We start from the raw sequence: 13,383 nt of genomic DNA, 5'->3' as shown, positions 1-13,383 counted from the left end.
AAGTGTGTCCCAGTTCATTTTCCATGTTCCCAAGGAAGGGCATTTGGGGGTGCTTCCTAGTCTCATCACTGTGCACAGAGCAGCTATGAGCATGTCCCTTTTTCTGCGTGCCCCTTCTTGAACGCATGGAAGAGTGGAAACGCTGGGTCAGAGGCTACAGGGAATGTTCAGCCCCAGAGATAAAGGCGCTCCCTCGAAGCTCTGCACAAACCTCCCACACATGGCTAAGCACCTGGATAGTTCACCATAGCTCACACTGACATTTGTTATAATAAAATAATAAAAAGCAGCATTTTCTACTTGGTATTTCAGGCAGAAAAGGTTAAAGCAAAAAAATGCATCTCTTCCGCCAGTGTAACATTATGTAAGTGTCTGCCCACAAGATGGAACGCCCTAGATTATGCCAGAACCACTGTAATTCACAAACTCAGGCAAACCCAAACAGAAATTGTACTTTGAAGATCGCCAATATCCATGCAAAGATTAGCTTCAGTATAAAGTATTGAGGCCATGGGGTAGACAGTGATGATGATTCAATCTATGGAACACCTTCTTCTAAATGAGCTGTGTTGGGACTTTGAATCCTTACTTGCAGATAGGAGAAGCTTTTTTTTGGTGAAAAATTGCTCACAGGTACTTTCTCTTTTACTGTGGAAAATAATATGTGCACATCTATATATCTATCTATACATGTATATCCACCAGCAGACACCACCTTGGAGCATTTTATGGCTCTTTTAGCAGGTGCTAACACCATGTAAAACCACATGCAGTATTTTAACAACTATTTTTTTCTTGTTCAGAAATTGCTTAACTTATCTGTAGAAACACACACATGCACACGCACACACACCCCTCTGCGTCCAAACGGTGTTTTAAAGGTTAGAATGGAAAAAGCCGCCGGAGTCGAAGCTAGCCGGCTGGATCTCATTTGGCATGAGAAGCCGCAGAAATCGCGTACCTTCACGTACAGCTGCTGGAACTCCTCGAGATTCAGCCTCCCGCTCGGACAGTCCTTGAGGAACCCTTTGTACCACTGCTTCAGCTCATGCTCGTTGAACTCGGTGCTCTTCACCAGGTCCTCCATGACTTCGGGGGCCAGTTTGCTGTTCTGTTTCCCCATTGTGCCTGCAGAAAACCATAAACCACATTAATGCAGTCAGCACGGCGGCCAGAACTCAACGCCTGCCTGTCTCACCACAGACTCCGTGAGTCTGCATCCTTCCACTTCGTATTGGAGAACAGAGGGGAACAGGAAAACCTCTTTGGATGAGTCTGAGGTCTGTGCAGCTCATCCTCCCTGTCATCATGTCACCCGTCACAAGGCATTGACTCTCACATGGAAACCAGACAGCCATTGTATTTGATGTTCAAGTCAGGCATGTGGAAGCTTGGTGTCTACTCCTGTGAGCTACAGTTCACCAGCACTCAGTACCCAGGCAACTAGTTTTACATGTAGCTTGCAGGGGTATTGGGAGAGATAGGGACAAAAACCATGGGAAAACGTTATAACCAAAAGTTTAGAAATCGATTGGGAAAACCTGATCATCTATCATGACGTCACAGTTGGTCTTGTCCCCAAATCCCAGGCTTTTTTTTTCTTTTTTAATTGAATAAAAACAGCCCGTTTTGATTAGCCACAAGAATTCTCACTCTTTTTATTTCTAGACATTCTCTACAAAACTACCTTCCATGTTGACTTTTTCTAAAGATTGGTGAGTGAATTTTTATCAACTAAATTTCATCCTGTCAGTTTTAATTATTCGAAGTTAAAACGCCAGTGCATGAAGTCATGTCTCCTATGTGAACTGTAAGCTTGCATGGTCGAGGGCAGAACATGAAGCAGGAGGGCCGGTCACGTTCAGAATCTCCAGATTGTCACCTTGATCTGTAATTAACTATGTGTGTTAGACACAAAAACATTAATTATCGTCCTCTTTCAATTTCTTCATACAATAAATTGGCAGATGTCACAAAATCCAGCTTTAGTGTGCTGTCCAACTAAGAAATAAATAGGCAAAGATGAAAAAGAATAACTGAAAATTAAAATATTTGTATTTTTGCTAGATAATTAATATTTAAAAAGCCTTTTAATGCTGTTTTATTATAATAAAGTAATAACTGTGCCCAATAAGCCTCAGAGTGATTGAAAAAAAATTTATGTTCATCTGAGGATACATCAGAGAGAAGAGTCTCAGAAGATCTTTAAGGTCCAGCTAGCAGGGTGAGCTAGGTTTTAAAGAACGTACTCAGATGAACCAGTTATTCCATGCGCTTTAAGCAAGTATATACTTGCAACAACCTTGAGGGGAAACTGTGAGCTCATACTTTGCTGTTGTAATTATTTAAATCTTTTCCTAAAGCAGATCCTGCACCCTTCATCAGTAACCTGCCCCGACATTGAACGGGTGTCTTTCACTGTGATGAAATCAAGCCAGGCTCCCTACTTCCAGGAAAGCTTCTACCTTGGCATCATCCCAGCGGCATGGAGCCATTCTGAGGGTATTTAAGGATGGCCCAGTTATGTTCCAAACTCCTCTGTTTGACAAAGGGGGCTCCAGGACCAGCACCTCTGCCCCTTCTCAAGGAGCCTGTCTACTTACTTTTGCTGTGATTTTTCACTTCAAAGTCTTTTACTAGCAACAGTCTCTTAATTATAAGTTACTGTGGCACTCCACAGCTGGATGGAACTCAAGTGGGTACTCAGGTGTGAGATTTAATTAATCTGGGCAAGAAAACTGTAATTTATTGTTAGCCCCAGAATCAAAAGATGGGGCCACCAAAACTTCCAGGCTGTCACTTTGTTCTTTCGGAAGAGAGGTATCAACCTTTGTTATTGGTTAGAATCTCACCTGAATGAATATATAATGATGGTTTGGAGAAGGCCCTAGATCAGTGGCTCTCAACTTGTGGGCCACGATACACTTGGGGGGATGTCAAACTACTCTTTCACAGGGGTCACCTAAGACCATCAGAAAACATGAGTATTTACATTATGATTCATAACAGTAGAAAAAATACAGTTATGATGTAGCAACAAAAATAATTTTATGGTTGGGAGTCACTACAACATGAGGAACTGTATTAAAAATCCACAGCATTTGGGAAGTTGAGAACCACTGCCCAGGATGGAGCCCTTCACATACTTCAACAGGGACCAGGACATCTCCTTGACACTCAGAAGGATGTGGTAACTCCTACAAGACCACTCAACCAAAAAATGCAGAGATGGGGTTTGAAATGGGGTTTACAAGACCAGGCAGCCTTAGCAGAGATGCGCAAGGGGATGGAAGTATCTCTGAATGGAAGAGGCTGAGCCAAAGTAGGAGGCTCAGAGAAACCAGAATCACTTTGAAGAAGGGAAAAAAGAGAGATGGATCATGTGCTGGATTGACTGACTTGTTAAAGAGTTAACCCAAATCACACTTGGTAGAGATGTCTGAATTAATCAGGAGAAATAGTTAAAAGTTACGAGAAAGCACACCCCAAATACCTGTAGAAATTCAGCTGCGTTATCAGTTTAAGATGAAGTGGCTTCTCCGTGGATCATTTGCAACGCCTTAAGCTGTTCTCACTGGCTGGGAGAAGATGAATGTCTCCCTTCCATACAAGGGGCATTGTTAGGGCTGTGAGTCATAATTCTGGAGAACCAAGTGCATAACTTCATGCTTTTTGGTTACAGTCACGGTCTATGCCATTGCTCAGGTGTGCCCAGAGTAGGCAGAGAATGCTTAACATCCTGTTACGGCCTGCTCCAGGGATTGTGCCACCGTTTCCTGCCCCAGCAGCCCAGGCCTCACCAGGCTCTCCACCTTCTCTACTCCCCAGGTTCTATCCTAACCTCCCACAGGACATAGCTGCATAAGTTAAGTTTTGAGCCACCAACCTTACCACTGGATCTGCCCCTTCAAACATCAACACTGCCTCCTTGTTCCCAGGACACAGCCCCATCTCCTGAACATGGCCCACGCTTGGCTGCTTACAAAGTAGTCTCACTGTCTTCCGGTCTGTCGTTTCCCTCCATATGGTAACAATGAGTTGTTACAGGTTTCAGACTGTGCATGTTGTACAGACTTTCAAGTTCCCTAGAACGATGTCCCCCTTTGTTGTCTCAGACAATTCCTTCCTTTTCCTTTAAGTAACCTCAGCTCACACCCACCTCTTCTCTGAGACTTTCATGGTGGAGTGATCCTCCATTCTAAGACTCTCCCTTCTCTTGGTAAAACTTCCATGATTATTATTTTGTTACTGGATTTCCTTCCTTCCTTCCTTCCTTCCTTCCTTCCTGCCTGCCTGCCTTCCTTCCTTCCTTCCTTCCTGCCTTCCTTCCTTTCTGCCTTTCTTTCTTTCTTTCTTTCTTTCTTTCTTTCTTTCTTTCTTTCCTTTTTTGAGAGTGATGGATGGAGAAGGACACACACAGAGAGAGAGAGAGAGAGAGAGAGACAGAGAGACAGAGAGACAGAGAGATACAGGGATGAGGGATGGCTGTCTTTGCATCGTTGGCAATTCCTATTAGGTGTTCTACAAACACATTTGGAGGGAATGAGCAGGAAGGCAGACTCACATATTTGATACACATTTTTCCCAGAGAAATCAGTCTCATTATCTCGATATGAAGAGAGTTGATGGACGCATAAGTCTGAGATACAAGCCCACAAGTGGCAGAAATGTTTTGCTTAACTATGCGGAAAACAGCCTGCCCTGCTAAAGATGGGTCTCCTGTCTGTTCTCTTCCATTGCTTTTGAATACCTTAATGGCAGAGTCTTTGCCTTTTATCTCCGTATACGTAGAGGCTGATGGAAAGATGGTATGTGGCGGGGGTTTTAAATGAATGGGTATGCATGGCTTGATGCTTCCAGCTCCCAGACCTTTCATTCTGGGCTACAGTGGTATGAGCCAAGTAGTCTTTCTTATTTCGGAGCGAGAATGGCAGAAAGGAAAAAAATGACGAGATTTATAGTATTCTCCAGCAGAGTTCCCATGACGTTCAGTGAGGGGAGGAATGTTCCCTCTGTCTCCAACTTACTATGTGATCCTGGGAGAACTCAGTTTCTCCACTTCAAAAGAGAACAAGTTGGGTCAAGTGATCTCTGAGGCTCGGCTAAGCTCCACCATCGTCTGATTGGCTGCACACAGTTTTCGAACTATGGAAGCGTGAGTCACAGACTTCAGGCCGGCTTGTGTCAGCACACGTCTGCTCTGTATTTTTACCTGAGAATCTGTCAGCACTTGAGCATTTTTGTTACCCAAGAACGGAGGAGGACAGAAACTGTGCTTTATTTTTAAGCTGGTGTTCTGGGCAAGAAGGGAAAAGCCAGCCCCCACCCACAACCGAATGAACTCCTTGATGCCCGAGATGCGGAAGAGGTCAGGACCAAGTGAAAAAGGATCAGGTTGAGGTCCTCCGCAGGCACAAGACCTCAGAGAGGATGGTGCCCTGGAACAGATAGCTCAGATCACTTAATTGCAAAGAATACTCCGACAGATGGGGAACTTGTGTAGTGTCTTAGTGTACAAAAGGCTTTTGTGTAACAGCCTTCACCCCTGTAACAACGCTGTCAGAAGGCAATCATCATAACTCCCTTTTTATTGCTAGTGCTTTGCAGGGCAGAGAGAGTAAGCCATTCGCCCTAGCCCCATTAGCAAGGAAAGGTTTGGTAAGGCCTGACCATAGACCTCTCATACCCCTTTGCTTATTGATACAGGCCACCATCTTCTCCTGCCTGGAGGCTGCAACTATCATTGTGTGGTCCTGACATAAGGTTTGTTTACTTCCTATCCACATCCTGCCTTGTCCAGAATAGAATGAACAGAATAGGTCATTGGGGACAACTGGGGACAGCCAGGACACTCTTGTAGGAAAGAAAGTCTTTTCCTACACCTGTGAGCACCGATGTACATCTTTCCTCAATAGCCCCTGTAGGGCAATCGTGTGTGTGTTTTATGCAGCTTCCCTGTACATCTCAGCTCCCCCCCCCCCCCAGTTCTAATAGGCATACAGAGCCTCGCAGTCAGCCCCTCCCAGGTAATCTTAATAAGTTTCATCTGTAGCCCGGGTGGCTGAGATGGAGCAGTCAAGTCACATGTGCAGACACACGGCGACACAAGTACAATGGGAAACAGGCTTGGACACCAGCCCAGCCCAGCAGAAGAAAGGACTTTGGGGCACAGGTTTCAAACCTCTGGAATGCACACAACACTCACTCGGGTGGAAGATGGCTTGGCCGGGAGCCAGACTGATTCTAGTGTTGAATTACCAGGTCAGTCTCTGACAAATTAGCTCTTAGCTCCAGCTCTTGGCTTCTTGTCTGTACACAGAGATAACTGGAAGGAGCTGGTCTTGTTCATGCATCAGTTGCTGGCTGGCATTGCCTTTTGTTCTTGCCACCTGCTTAAACCTTGCTGATCCTGCAAGGTTCTGTTCATTCCTGCCTTCATCTGCGTGTGGTTTTCAGCCCTCCCACTATTGTATTTAATACCCGTTTCCTGCCTATGATGTTGAGAGGCATTATAAACAGGGGCAGATGGAGATCCCAGAGCAACTCAGTGTGACAGGACTAAGCAAATTCTGGGGGAAAGGGTCTGCCTTGGGTATGGTGGATATAAATGGAAAGCAGTTCCGGCCTTGAAGGGCTCACAAGACATTCATTCATCTTAAATACAAAGAACGGTGAAATGATGTTCAGAGAAGAAAACTAGAGATAAAATCCCATAAGTCTGTCAACTTTATCTGTGACTAATTCCCAGGTAGAAACTCCTCTAAACCTGCTGGAACATGTGAATCACCCCGGCGACCTTGGTGGGACCCTTTCTCTTTAGAGGGAAGGCTGCAACTTGCAAGCCAGATGGAAACAATGGTTAGTGAACTGTGGGGTACCAACGCATGCCATGAAAAGGTGAGAGTGCCCAGGGCAGCATACAGGTGACCCAAGTTTCCTCTGAACCCCCCCACTCTCCCTCCTGGTATCTCTGATATAGGTTCTTGATTCTTGTACTGGGGACTAGCGCGAAGAATTCAGAAACCATATAGTTCAGAAAGCCCAGAGCCTGGGAGAGCGGCTTCCAGGCACTTGTAGTCCAAGCCTTCTGGGTTTAGGGCTAAAGGATTTGCCACTCAGGAAAGTGACAGATTTTCTTAGATCACAGAGGCTGCTGCTGACTGAACTGTGGTGGGAAGCCTGGGATACTGAGCCAGCTGGTGTCCCACCCCTGACCCTTGCAGTATCTTGTCCCTAAGCCAAAGGCTCAAAGGCTATAATAGCCAAGCATGTTTATCTCTGTATAATATACAAAGAGGTTCAAATGTGCTCCCTACCCTCATCGCCATTCCCCCAGAGTCCTGTACACAAATGCTTCTGGGTTGCTAGTATCTAGAACCTGTTAACCTTGAAAACTCAGAATCATAGCTGCCCAGAACACTGAATAGTGGTTTCCTTTTGGATATAGACAATTACTTGAGATCTAGAGAATTTCTACTCCATTTTTTTTTCTTCCTCCAAGAGCCAAGTACTCGCAAGGCCCCAGCAGTATGTCTCAGGGGACTGCCAGGGTGCTGATGGCAGGCTGGCATTTCAGCGCTGTCTTCAGGGGAGAGAAGTCCTTTCTCCTAGTATTCTCTGATGCCATCGCTGCCTCCAACCTGAACCTCGTGGGATTACAGCTGAGGTTCTGGACCACGAGCTTGAAATAGGCAGTGGGGCTCAGGCTCCATCCTCAGGGATTCAAGATAAAAAGCAAAAGTACATGATTTGATCTATAATAAATGAGGAAAACATCCTTTGACGGCAGTGGCAGCGGCGCTGTTAGGGCAAGGGACAAGAGAATCTGTTCAGGAAAGCGTAATGAACACAAGAAGGTGAAAGCCCCAGGGATCAATCATCGAACTGCTTTGTTTTCTAGCTGGAGACCTGGGGAGGTCAGGGCACTTATGCCGGAGAACACAGGGAGCTAGTCACAGAGCCCAGCGGTGCCCTCAGCAAGGGGCTTGTTTGTACACTGCTGCTGTGGCCATATCTATGATCCTGGGGCCTTGAGATGGACTGCAGGCCCCTACAGACCTGGAAAGAGTCTGCGTGAGAGCTCAGGGCATGAAGAGAAGCCCTCCGGACTAGGACTGCCTCACCCACTCTTTACCAGCTTCCTGTCTGAGCTGTCCCCGTATTGGATACAGGCTGAGAACCTGCAGGGGCTCTGGAACTTTGAAAGGATGTCCTACCCCTGACTTCAGGTTGGGAGCTACCAGTAGGCTTCCTGGATTTCCCAAGAGTACTCATGAGGTCTCTGCAAAGGACCCTGATTACAGATCAGCCACTACCGTGTCATCTTCCAGTGTTCTTAAGACATAATTAAGACATTTCTTAATGATGTGAAGTGTAACTCAGATCAAAACCATACTTGGTACTTCAGTGTTTGTCCATAACCTTGGAAATGTTTCCTCTCCATTTTTGCCACCTATTTTGTTGGTTTTTCTTCCTTTCTTCCTGGACTCAACATCTCCCTCACCGTCAGTTGGATTGAGCAGGAGCAGGGCAGTAGGAATGTGCTATATTCAGGTGTGGGCTAGAATCAAACTTCTGATAAAAATAAATAGGTGTATTTTGAAGACCTACTTCAGTCAGTGGGGCCTGAGAACCCTTTTATCTCAAAGGGAAATGATGGTACTACCTCATGGGGCTGTTACAGGGTAAATGAGACAGCATGTTCAGTTTTTCCAATAGCGCCTTCCAAGAAGCAGGAATTCAGCCATAATACCTATTATCAATCCCAGCACAGGCCCAGCACTTAGGCTTGTCTAGAATATGGAGACTCGGATGCTTTGAGAAAGAGAAGAGATATCCAGGAATCACTCTAGATGGCCTCCCCTGGTTCACATTGCAAAGAAGTACTCAAATCTCGGGGCAAGGGAATTCCAAGGTGCTCTGTTGACTCCGTATCGTGGTTGGAAAACAAAATATCCCCCATAGGCTAATGCATTTGGACATGCACTCTCCTGCCAGGGGTGCTATTTTGTGAGGTGGTGGATTCTTAAGAACTACGATCTAGTTAGCAGAAACGGGTGCTGGGAGCAAGTGTTGAAGGTGTTATGGTTCTGGCCTGAACTGCTTTCTGACTGGCTCAAATAGAACAAGTTGCCCCACAGACTCCTGCCACCATGCCTTCCTCACGGTGATGGACTAGTCACACCCTCTGAGTTGTGAGCCAGAATATAACCTTCCTCCCTTAACTTGCTTCTGACAGACTTTCTGTCACAGTGAATGTTCTGGTTTGCTTTAATTGCCATCTTGTCACACCCTATAATCACCTGGGAAGAAATCTCCACGAGGAGTTTTCTAGATCAGGGTGGCTTGTGGGGATGTGTGCGTGTGTGCATGCATGTGTGTGCGTGTGTGTTTTGTTTTGATTGTTAAGTGATGTGGGAAGACCCAGCCTCTTGTGGGTGGCACCATTCCCTAGGCTTCTGAACAGTATGAGAGGGGAAAACTAGCTGAGAGCAATCAAGTAGGGAAGGATATACGTGTTTATTCTCAACCTGCTCTTGACTTTGGGTGTGAGACTTTACATGCCGCCTTGACTTCCCTGCAATAATGATCTGTAACCTGAAATTTCAAGTCAAACAAACCTGGTCCTCCCTAAGTTGCTTTTTGTTAGAGTATTTCTAACACTAGAAAAGAAAGCAAGACGATGATATAGATGGAAATAATGCATCCTGCTTCCTTCAAATAAAAAGTATTTTCTATATGACTGGGCAGAGCAGTGTCACATGAGGATCCCACAGCCCAGGTGAAGCCTCAACTGTGAAGGAAGTGAAAGAGATTTCCATCCAGTCTTTGGCTCAACCACTGAACAGACGTGAGAGTTGATTAATAGCAGTGACCTTTCCTCTGGAACTGATTCAAGCAGCCACCCACTTTTCGGCAACGTGCACCTTCTTTTCATTTCCCTGTGCCTCCAACCGTTCTGTGTGTTTCTGAGGCCTGGCTTCTGTGAAAAAAAGTGAGCCTTCGTTGGCATCATCGGAGCCTCGCTTGGTTCTGTGAGGTAACAGAGGACATAGGATTCATGAACAAACCCAGCCTTCTGCCCAGCAGATTGTGTTCTGGGCTGTGCTGCCAAGACCCAGTGGGAAGGGACCATGGCCCTTATCTCAGAGCAGCAGGGAGCTGCTGAGAGGGGTGTAGGCCAGCAGACTGTCCCTTGACACCAGCACATTCTCGGCATGGTGCTAGGAAGTTGCTATCCTCTCATTGCTCTCGGAATGAGTCTCGGTCTTATGGGAGGGGGCCAGGGACATGTTCGCATGACTTGATAGTAGCTTCATCTCAACCCCCCTCGTATTTCAAATCTCAAGCCACGGTAAATCCCCTTTTGAGAGATGTTTGGACCCACCATGCTTTTGTGATGTTGTCTCTACAGCAGTCCTAAACATGTGCATTAAATCATATAGCCACTCATTTGTTTTAGTTTTCTATCACATTTGTTAGTGTGTCTGTGCATGTGTGTGTGTGTGTGTGTATGTGCATGTGTGTGTGTACTCTCAAGGAAGTTGTGTCTTTATTTCCACTATGTGGGTTCTTGGGATCAAACTTAGGTTTTCCAGCTTGGTGACAAGCTCCTCTACCTCTGAGCCATCTGGCTATGAAACACTGCCTTCTGTAGGCTAGATTGCTTTTGAATTTCTGGGTGATCCTTGTGCCTCTAGTCCCTAAGTGCTGGCATTAGAGGTGTAAGTCAGCATGTCTGGTTGTCTGGATCTTAAATACAGATAATTTTCAAATTCTCATTTAAAGAAGGCTTTTTGTAAGTAACATGTCATACTGGGAAGAAATGGGATGTTGAAATCAAACCATCTTTGTTTCGTTCTTTCTTTCTTTTTCCTTCCTTCATTTGTTTGTGAGACAGGGTGTTAGGTATCCCAGACTGGCTTTGAACCTGTAGGTAGCTGAGGATAACCTTGAACTACTTGCATCCTCATGCATCCTTCTCCTAAGTGCTAGGATTTCAAGCATATGGCACCACGTCTCATGTGTCAGAGCTGGTGACAATACAATCCATACGATTGACACAAACATAAGTTGTGTCTGATGTCCCCCAAAAAAGGATCATAGGAGAGAAGACATCACAATAAGCTAGCAAGCTGGGAAAGCATTTGACACGGCAGCAGGTGCGGTGTCACCATGCTTTACTTTCTATCCACACTTCCTTGCACAGCTTGCACACACAGGGAGTTCAAGCACTCTCTAATTTACATGAAAGTCTTAACAGTGGTTTGTGACTGTGGACCATGCAAATGCTGCTATTTCACTCTCTCCTGTATCTCTTTGGGTGCATTTAACACTAGTATTCAGAAAAAAAAAATACATAACTCCTATTTCACCAAACAAAGAGAAGTTTGGGCAATCTTGAGATCTTGAGGTGAGAGCCGCACCATTGCTCTTCCTCGGCCCTTGCCATTTTTAAACAATTCGCGACATTGCTTCAGGTTTCACCGGCAACCACAGACCTTCAGCTCTGACACCCTCGGTTAGTTGAGTGAAATGAATGTGTACACGGACATGCAGGAGAACCCAAGCAAACTCCTCAACAGCCCAGATAGGCTGTAATACAGAGAAACCGTGCTGGAGTCAGGGTCTACCTGATTGGGTCAGGGACTTCCAGGTTAGTCACCTCTCCGAGGCTTTGCTTTGTCATCTCTGATTGACGATGCTATCAGACTGGTGAATTGGCACCAGGTTTAAAGTTTTACATGTTGGCAAGAAATAAGCGAGAAAAGAAAGAGATGGCAAACGCCATAGAAAAGGCTGAAGTACCACGGGATTCTGTTCATAGCAATTGGAATCCTAAGAGAAAATTCAAAGGCGGGGACAGACTACATCCGGGTGACAAAGGCTAGGCCTAGGGTTGCCTGTTGTGGTACTGCAAAACATCTGTTTGTAGGACAAATCGAAGATGCAAGGCAGCCCTGGAAACTACCTACTCAGGGGCAGCATCATCTGCTCTTCTTCCGGGGAACGAGGAATGACGATTTGCCTGAAAGTGAAGACCAGACTTTGGGGAACCCCACTGAACTCTGTTCTTGGACCTTCTGTGATTTGACAGCTTTGTGGGGCTCATCTTCCTCGGAAGCCTCAGGGCCAAGTTTTAATCTCTTGGTTTGCTTCCATGTTGTCGTTTTGCAACAGTGACCGAAACCTACCATGGGAGGAAAGGGCTGACGATATGCCTCTCTCACAATCCCATGTTACAGTCTATCATGAAGGGAAGTCAGGGCAGGGAACTCAAGAAAGAAACAGGAGGCAGAAACTGAAGGAGAGACCGTGCAGGTGTGCTGCTTATAGACTTGCTCCCTATGGCTTGCTCAGCCTGCTTTCTTATAGAACCCAGGACCACCTGTCCAGGCATGGCACAGCCCACAGTAGACTGGGTCCTCTCACATCGAACATTAATAAAGAGAATTACCCCACAGACTTCTCCACAGGCCAGTCTGGTAGAGGCCTTTCCCCACTTGAGGTTCCTTCTTCCCAGATGACACTAGCTTATGTCAAATTGCCAAAACCCTCGCCAGCACATAGTTCTAACCTCACAAGTTTGTTTGTCTGAGCAACTTTTACAAAAGCCTGAGTCTTCCAGGTCCTCATGTACACAGTCCTATAAAAAAGAATAAACTGCTGTCTTTTCTAATGAGCCCGGTCATCGTAAGGAACCATCTGTGGATGCCATTTATAAACGGGACAACTGTTCCTAGCTCCTAACTTGGTGTATTTGCCATGATATGTGAGCTGTAAAGAAAGCTATGGGCATTTTTAGGCAGAGACAAAGAAAGGGAGTGAATTTCAAATCCCTAGCATGATGGAGTAGGCTATCTGTTGCTGAGCAGCTAATAGAGGGTTCAGTAAAGGAAACTAAAAGAAGGGATGCCACGTGGTAGGAGTGACATCCCCAAGGGCCCCCTCTTAGAGCTTCAGGAGATGGAAACACAGGCATATCCCCAAGGCTGTCAGAGAGTCGCTGATCCTCTTTGATGTGTGGCCAGCTCGGAATCAGGCTCACCTTGTCCTTGCTGGGGTCTTTGTGAAGTACCGAGCAAGGCTGGGATAAAGCACTACATCATGGTACGTCAAAAATATTTTGTCTGAAAAGAGATAATGCCAAGGCTAGGAGGGCTAAAATTAGACCTTCCGGTTGTGTTTGACTTGGCAGTCTTGTGTGCAGGCTGCTAATACGGCACCCGCCCTCCCAGCCTTGGGCCTTCTGAGAGCATAGGTAACAGGTGTTGAAGGGGTGCTGTTCCTTGGTACCCTGTGGGGATGACAAATGCTTCTGGGCCTGTCACTGTTAGTTGGAGCAGAATGCTGAGCAATATGTAGGTTTCTTTCTTTCTTTCT

The 13,383-nt window shown here is 45.9% G+C and overlaps 1 protein-coding gene across 1 annotated transcript in view; it reads right to left on the bottom strand.

The window, feature by feature from the left end:
• The window catches only part of Vsnl1 (visinin like 1), a 112,013-nt gene that overhangs the window by 63,047 nt on the left and 35,583 nt on the right, over positions 1–13,383 (bottom strand). The window contains exon 2 of the mRNA XM_041639429.1: positions 962–1,128. Coding sequence (XP_041495363.1) covers positions 962–1,123 — 162 coding nt within the window. The 5' untranslated portion in view covers positions 1,124–1,128. The remainder of the gene's footprint in view (positions 1–961; positions 1,129–13,383) is intronic.

The sequence above is a fragment of the Microtus oregoni genome, unplaced genomic scaffold (genome assembly GCF_018167655.1).
Source record: "Microtus oregoni isolate MIOR12 unplaced genomic scaffold, Mior012 000058F_ref0000040, whole genome shotgun sequence".
Taxonomy (NCBI): Eukaryota; Metazoa; Chordata; class Mammalia; order Rodentia; family Cricetidae; genus Microtus; species Microtus oregoni.
This window is presented reverse-complemented; position numbering and strand designations above follow the sequence as displayed.